Genomic DNA, 9165 nt, shown 5'->3' with positions numbered 1-9165 from the left:
TAATTAATAATATATAAAACTTGTGAAAGTTCCGATATATCACAATTAAGTTAAAGAAATTATTACAACAATCATATTGTGACTATTTCAAGAATAGTTGTATTTGTTACTTTTCTATAAATAAAATGCAATGTATTACACCAAAAAAAAAAATCTGAAATTTTATATTTAGATTTTTCTCTTTTTCTTCCTTTCCTCTTAATTTTAAATTTTATATTAATCGGAAACGTATATTTTTTGGAAGAATATTCAATGATAAAGATGAAATTCAATAATCTTATAAACATTTATTTATTGTCATATAACTAAATCGTTTATTGAATATTTTTTGAATTATAAATATAGAAAATAGAACATTACGTTTTATCGATAATTATGAAATAATTTGTAATAATCTATTAAATTATATATTAATTCCATTACTATATACAATCATTATATATAGTATATTCTTATGAACCAGTGATAGATTTTATAAGTTTTGAAAAAAGCAATAAAAAAAAATTCTTAGAAAAAGAATATTCTTAGAAAATATACACTATAATATTAATATTAAATATACACTAAATATATACTTAATTATTATATAATTAATACTATAATATAGTATATACTATTAATACATACTATACATAATATATATAACTTTATATATATAATATATGTTTTATTTATATTATTATTAAATATATCATTACTATCATTAAATATATATTTTTTGTTATTACTAATATAAATTAGTAACAATAATATAAACAATATATTTTATATTAAACATTAATGTATTAAACAAAATCTAAATAAAAAAAAAGATGTTAATTCTCCACGTCAGTTATCATCAAATATAAACCCGTTGAAGGCATCAAAAAATTTGCAAATGAATTAAATTTATAAGGAATTAATGTTTTATCGCAAATTTCGACTTTATATTTACGAATAATTTTTACTAATCCAATCTTTGTTTGATACGTTCCAAATCGTGAACCTGGAACAAAAATTCTAATTAACACTAATAAAATACAAAATTCTAATTATTTTTATTATTATTAATTTCATTATTCATCCTATATTATTTTTTGATTATTTTTATTATATAATTTTTATTATACAAATTTTTATTATATAAGTACCAATACAATTTCTTGGTCCATGTCCAAATGGCAAATAATGCATAGAATGTCTTTCTTTTATTTTATCCTCTGAAAATCTTTCAGGATCAAATTTTTCTGGATTTGGATAAATGTCTGGATCATGATGAATGCCATAAACGGGTATCCAAATTTTTAAACCTTTGGGAATTGTTATTTTACTATTTTCAAAGGTATAATCACTTATTAGCTCTCTGTTCAAAAATGGCACAACTGGGTATTTTCTTAAAGTTTCTGCAAATAGAATCAAAATTAAAATTAGAATCAAAATAAATTATTACATAAAGATAATGAAATGTAAATGAAATTTTCAATAATTCTATATATTAAATTTAACAATTTAAAAATTTAAACTTTTATTTGAGAATTAGAAACTGAAATATATTAGGTGTTACATTTCAATATATTATTGTAATACTCACCTTGAAAAATTTTGTTTAAGTATTGCATTTCTTTTATGCTTTCATATGTCCATTTTCCGTCATTTTTTTTTTCAAATTCTTTAATTTCCTCCCGCAACTTATATTGAATATCATGATTCAAAGCTAACTCGTAAAGAGCATTGCTAATTGTCGTCGAAGAAGTTTCGAAACCAGCTCCAAAGAAAACAAAAGTTTGTGCGCTTAATAGATCATTTGTTAATTCTAAAAAAAAAAAAAAAAAAAAAAAGAAAGAAAAATTGATATCGCATTAAAGATGATTCAAAATTTTTAATAATGATTCTCAAATAAATATGCAAGATAATTTGTACAATATATTACATAAAAATATTATCCAAGTTTATTTTTAATTTATTTTTTCAACACAATTGGATGTATTTATATCCCAATTAATTTTTGGATATATTTATATCTCATAAAATATGAAAAATATTTTCAAATTTAATTTTATCGCAAAGTTTATAAAGTTTATAACTATAAATACTATTATTTAAGATTTTTATCAAATTATATAAGTCGATAAAGTAGAGTAAATATTACTTATCCTACTGTTCTAATGATTTTATTAGATAACATTAATAAATTGAAACACAGTTGAATAATAATATCTGTAATATTGTTCTACGTAAGATGTATTTTATGCCACATCATTTATAAATGAAACGATATAGAATATTATTATTCAATATAAATGTATTTTCTATTTATTTATAAAATATTAGTAGAATAAAAAGTGATTTCATGATAAAATTTTATTGAAATAAAAAAGACTTATTGTAAAATATTACTGGCATATATGTTATTATAATTGCGATAAAAAAAAATATTTATATAATATAATTCTATAATCTAATTTCGCATCATAATAATAAAATCAAAAATAGAAATTAATTTTGTAATAGTCACTTAATTTATATCAAATGCGATGTTGTTGAAAAGATTAAGATAACGTATTAGAATTACAAGATTTGAATAAAATATTAATAATTATTTACTCGAAAAAAATTAAAATAACTTCATTTTCTCTTTTCCTTTTTTTATATCTAGAATGTAAAGATTAACTTATTAAAATCTTTTCATATCTTTGATTTTAGTTTTGCATTATGCAATGATTTATTTATTTATTATTATTATTTTTTATTATATTACACATAATAATATGATAATAACCGAGAAAATGAATATTGAATGCCAATCGATAATCGCCGATATTCATTTTAAATTAGATTATGAATATCGGATGATAAAAATTGAACAATATGAAAAGATTTTTAGTATGCAATAAATAAAATCTTTAGAAAAAAAAAACATCGTAAATTTTAAATTCTAATGTTAATATCAATGTTCGTGCAGTTAAACTATACTAACCAATCTCAGCAATCTTTTCAGGATGTTTTTTGAGATTTAAAAGTACATTGATAAAATCGGATCTAACGATATTATTCTTGTTTCTATATTCTATTGTTTCAGTTGTCAATTTCACAATCTTTTTCGTGATTTCATCCCATGGCAATATACGAAGAAAGAAATTGTACAACCATGGCATCAAATTTCTTATCCTAGTTTTCACTATTCTTCGGAAAGTTGTATTGAAAACTCCTTTTCCAAGACGACGAAATTCACTTTCATTTTCCGATAACGAATTCATCTCTATTCCAAAGGCACAACTTCCAATAACATCAGTGGTAAATCTGGCAGCAATTTCTCGAATATCAAGAGGTTCTCCTTTTCTTATTAAAATATCCATATATTTTTCAAGTTGTTCAGAACATTCGAGAATTAGGGAACAAAGTCCTTTAAGTTTGTTAGTAGTAAATATTGGTGAAAAATGTATTCTTAATGGCCGCCATCTTTCTACCTCTAGGCCGAAAAGATTCTGAGACAGTGGTTCTCTCTATAATTATTGCATATATTAAATAATTATTATTAAAATTATTTATTCGAAGTATATAATTTTTTTATCGTCTATTATGTATTTCATATTTTAATTCATTTTAATTAATTTATTTTAAAACTTGAAACTTAGTTAAAATTAAAAATATAATGGACATTTGAATATTCATTCATTTAGATTATAGAATTTGTAAAAATTATATTATAAAATCATATTCTATATAATTATAAAATTATATAAAATTTATTTAAAGAAATATAAAATATTTAATTTATTATTAATTTATAATTTATAATTTAAATATTTAATATAATTTATAAAAATAAAAAATCAGAATTTATCTACTTGTCAAATATGATATGGAATTATAAAATGTAATATCATTTTATTTATTTATTATAATTTTAAAGTCATACTTACAATTATTTTTATCTTTATACTTATTGAATTAATTGGAAATAATTCTCGATTTGCGAATTTGTATTATCTTAAAATCATGCATACAATTATTTTTTATTTTTATACTTACTGAATTAACTGGAAATAATCCTCGATTTGCAAATTTGTGAAAATCTTTAATTAAAACGGTTTTTATGAGATCAGGATTTTTAATAACTAAAGCAGGATTATTTTTTGAAAATATTCCAATCATAGGTTCGTTCTTATATTCATTGTATATTCTTGTGAGAAATTGTGAAGTTGATTCCTTTCCTAAAATTATGCTCAACATATTGCCAAAGCCGATCACAGGTTTAGGTCCAGATATTTTACGATTTTTCCAAAAATTGTTATTAATTATTAAATAATAGTAGAACACAATAAGCGCTACTATTATTCCACAAAGAATTTCCAGACTAATATTCATTTTTTTTTTACCATATAATATATATAATATAAAGAATTAATTTGATACCTATCAAAAATTATAAATAATATTTAATTAAAAATTATTCAAATTAAAAAATTTTATTTTATGTTATTATTGAAACTATTATTATAATTTGAAATAATGTTTTATATGATTAAATATAAGTTTTATAAATAATGGAAATAAAAATTATAAGAAATAGAATATAATGCATTATTTTTTATAATTTTAAAAAATTTTTAAATTACAAAACTTTTTCATTTTATAATAAATTACCATATACATTCTATGCGTTGTAAAACAAGTTAAAGATACGATTTTCTATTCAGAGATATGTCTCGTTTAAAGAAAGTATGTATACTGAATCGTATTAATCTTCAAACGAACTTTATGTACTAAACAGTTGTGATAAGAACTTAAATTTGTTATCATTAAAATTCAAGTTTTTAATGTTACGATAATGTGAAAAAGAAAATGTAAGAAAAAAAATGTATATATATATATTGATAGCAAGCACATTAGGATAACCATAATAAAAAATATAAATAATTTTTTTTTAATTACAATATATCATCATATTTGAGTCAATGAGTTGATTTCAATAAGTATAAAATACGTAAAATGTCTTCAAAAAATATTAATATACATATTTAATTTTTTTTAAATTTAGACTTTTTTAAAATTAAATTTAATAAATTGTTGAAAAATTGAATTGATGAAATTATGTTGAGATATTAAAAGAATTAATTCATTACATGAAGTGTAAAATATTGCAATTTATTAAGATCGCTAAGAATAATAGTAATTATTTATTACAACTTTTTTATTTAAATCTATAATAAAAATTTAGAAAACAGATTTGAAAAATTTATAGTTATTGATACAAGTTATATAATATAATGTATAATATATTATATATATTATATATATAGTATATATTATAGTTATAAAATATATCACTTTGTTCATGCAAAAACAAGCGATAGGTATCGAAAAATGTAAAAATCTTTTAGATTTCAGATCAGAAATTATGAAAAACTACAGTTTTTATTATTTTTAATCATTTATAACTCATAATAATGTTTCATTGAAATTTTATATATTGACATAAATTTATAAAATGTATTTTTATACAAAATTCAAAAAAAAAAGATTTTTATTGTAATAATCTTCGCAATTCTGACTAATAACAATTTTTAAAATTTTTTTCTTTTACATATAATTTAATAAACTAATTTCTCTAACTTTTTAAAACAACTGAAATCATAAAATCTAATTTTACAAAAGTTATCATGTTTTAAAGAGTATGATATTTTTTTGAAAAATCATCAATTAAGATCTTTATTTTAAAAAATATTTGTCTGTAAATATATTTGACGCAGCAATTTTCAAATCATGCTTAAAATATTTTTCACGTGATTTGAAATACGTTAAGAAATTTAGATAAGATGTATTTATATTTTATAGCAAAGAGGTCATCATTGTATATATACTTCTAATATTTACAATGCGATGATATACACATACGAAGTAAAATATATCTTGTACGTTTATAATACGTGCTATATAATTATATTTTACACGCAATAATAATCTCATATCAAACTGAAGTACAATGTAGATAATATTTCGTTATAAACAATTCGTTTACATATATAAAGTACATAATTGAATATCTACTGCTATTTCGATGATGAATAATAGATGACAACGATTTTATCGTTATATTTTTAAAATTATATTTTTTTAAAACATTAGAAGCTTATTATAAGCAACCATATAGGAAATTTGTTATTTTTGAGATTGATATTTCATAACGTGCGAAATTAATTAATCAATTAATTATTTTTTTTAATACTAATATAATAAAATTTGACCAAATTATTCAATAGTTATTTGTTATGTATATTACATATATGTAATAATAATTTTTAACACATACAAATAAAGCGTTATTAGAAAATATTTTGTTTTGATATTTGAAGAATCATAAGTATAAATATTCATTCTATTAAAAAAAAAATTTTCTATTAAAAAGAAATAATTAATTTATTATTATAAATTCTCTATTCTACAATTCTTGAAAGTCTTATTAAGTTTTACAAAACTTGTATTAGAAATTTTGAATAATTTCTAGAGAAAATTTGTGAGTATCAATATATATTTTAGATCTCATACATTGCTAAAATTAAAATTATGATTTTTACAATTCATCAAGATTATGTAAAAATATTTAATTTGAAATTTACCTACTTTAAAATTTATCATTTTATCAAAAGGCAAATAAATATTTTTAAGAAAAGAAGGAATTTTTTATTGCAGTATATTTACTACGGCATACATATCAAAAATGTATCAAATATAAAATGAAATATATTATAATATAATAGTATTTATATATAATAGTATATAATAGTATCATAGTATTGTATATATGCTGTAATTCATATAATAATTCATTATTTTTTGTTTAAATAATTATTTTTTCAAGAAAATTTGGCAAATTTGAAAAATTCCATTCATAAAAAAACATAATAGAAAATAACTGAAAATCTTATAAATTATTTTTAATAGGTAGAAGACGATAATATATCATAGTTTACATTTTGTTTATTCGCGAACAAAATTAGTAGTAAAAAAAAAATTAGCCGTCATTTTTTATTTTTACTTTGATAAATCTTTAAAACATCTCAGTAAACTTCAGTTTATACGTTATCAAGACATATTTTCAAGATACTACTACATTAGATACGTTATCAGGTATATAATATTATTATGGAAAGTATAATACCTTTTTATTAGTCAAGCAAAAAAAGAAAGTAGTATAGATAATATAAAATAAAATATTTTTAACTTTTGATACAATATTTTTAATATTAAAATTATGATTTTTCAAATTCAATTTATTCTCTATTTTTCAAATTCTATCAAGTTATAAAAAAAAAAGCTTTAAAGTTTTATATTCACAATAAATTTTATTACAAGAAATATTATTTATATAATAACAGTATAGATAATAATAAATTATTAAATATTAAATAAAATGTATTTTATATTTTTATTATTATATTTAATTATTATTGTAATTATTGAATAGATAATAAAGACTATAATGATATTTAAAATTTTATTATTTATTTATTTATTATTTAATATTAAAGAAGTGTATTATTTTTTTAAATTATTAATATTACAAAAATTTATTTTAGATTTAAATATTATTATAATAATATTTATTTGCAATTTCTAGATTCGCTATGTATAATGTGATCAAACATTGATATATATTTTTTAAATTGTAATCATTGTTTTTTTAAATATATTTCTTAAAAATGATAATTTAAATCATTTAATGTAGAGTAGATTGTTGTACAAAGTTATAAGTTTTTATAATGTATCATTAAAACTTTTGTTTTAATATTTATAATGCAATTTTTCATACTAATATAGTAACGAAAACATTATGAAAATATTTTTTACGTTTTTAATTAATTAATTAATATAAATTTATACTTATATGAAATAAAAAAATTTTGTTTATATAAATTTTAATAATATAAATGTTAATAATATAAATTTGTTTAAATTAATATATATATGTTATTTATGTTGCAAAGGAAAAATATTGTCTGAAATTATTTCTATTATATTATTTCTTATATTATCTCTATGATATCTATAATCTCCTTACATTTTTGGAATACTATATATTAATGATTATAAAGAGCAGAATGAAGAATCTAAATTATTGATTAATTATTTATAGAAATATCAACGTTTTCAAAAATAATAAATCATGATTTATTAAAGTAATTTATAATAAAATTTAATTAAATTTATTAAAAATTATTATCAATTAAATTTTACTCATATTAAGTAACTTTTTTGAATATTTTTTTTATATCTTTAATTTTTCTTTTTTTAATTATTCATTGTATCTAAAAATAAGATAAAAGAGACATTGTATATGTATTTATTTAACATAATATTTAATTATTATAATATCAAAAAATATACAATCATTTATATTTTATTGCTAAAATTTATTTTGAAATATAAAAAATTATTATTTTTTTTGTAATATTTTTTTAATGTTTTCTAATATTTTTTGATGAATATCATATTAATATTAAAAAATATTAATTTTTAAATTAAAATATTAATTTTAAGATTCATTTGTTAAAAAATTATTCATATGTAAATTTATATAAACTTAAGTGAGAGGTTATTAGAATGCCATTGATTTTGCATTCACAATTCATCCAATAAGCGGAGTCTGCAGATGCTATATATATAATATGAATAAAGACTATTTAAAGGAGAAGTAAAATTGTAAATATGTATATTTTTTAATATACAGTTTATTGTATCTTATTTAATTCTATTTTTTTTAAATTTTTAATAATTAATAATAATTAAATTTATTTTATGTATTTTATTATTTATTATATTATATTAATTTTATTTTTTAAAAAATAATTAAATAATGAATACATTTAAATTATTAAAAAAAAATTAAAATGCAAAAAATTCGTTGCTCAATTGTGATATTTTTAAATAATTTTCCGAGCGCTTATATAAACCAATAAAATTATGAATACAAATTAATATGACTTTCATAATTTGCAGACCAATTAGATAATCCTAGTAATTTAGTAACTATAAATACATTTAAAAAGCACTAACATTACCAAATCAACATTAAACTATACATTTTTGAACTTAAATTAATATTTTTTAAAAATTTTATTTATTAAAACCTATTAGAATATTCAAAAAAATTCAACAATTTTTAATGTTTCTAAATAAAACGAT

At 18.0% G+C, this 9165-nt stretch overlaps 1 protein-coding gene across 1 annotated transcript; it reads right to left on the bottom strand.

The window, feature by feature from the left end:
• Positions 1-763: 763 nt before the first annotated feature.
• LOC551197 (probable cytochrome P450 6a13) lies at positions 764-4739 on the bottom strand. Its single transcript, XM_623592.5, has 6 exons — positions 4627-4739; positions 4012-4395; positions 2957-3482; positions 1571-1792; positions 1131-1382; positions 764-985 (listed from the first exon to the last, which is right to left on the bottom strand). Exons 2-6 carry the CDS (start codon positions 4345-4347, stop codon positions 816-818), a joined length of 1506 nt encoding a protein of 501 aa, XP_623595.1. The 5' UTR covers positions 4348-4395; positions 4627-4739; the 3' UTR covers positions 764-815.
• Positions 4740-9165: the final 4426 nt, after the last annotated feature.

Source organism: Apis mellifera, linkage group LG14 (assembly GCF_003254395.2).
Source record: "Apis mellifera strain DH4 linkage group LG14, Amel_HAv3.1, whole genome shotgun sequence".
In the NCBI taxonomy this organism is placed as follows: Eukaryota; Metazoa; Arthropoda; class Insecta; order Hymenoptera; family Apidae; genus Apis; species Apis mellifera.
This window is presented reverse-complemented; position numbering and strand designations above follow the sequence as displayed.

Excerpts from the sequence above, each read along its gene's own strand:
- LOC551197 (XM_623592.5), bottom strand. The coding sequence starts at position 4,347 with ATGAATATTAGTCTGGAAATTCTTTGTGGAATAATAGTAGCGCTTATT. Across the intron at positions 1,793-2,956 it reads TGAAAAGATTGCTGAGATTG|AATTAACAAATGATCTATTA; the intron begins GTTAGTATAGTT and ends TTTTTTTTTTAG. Across the intron at positions 986-1,130 it reads TGGACCAAGAAATTGTATTG|GTTCACGATTTGGAACGTAT; the intron begins GTACTTATATAA and ends TTTTTGTTCCAG.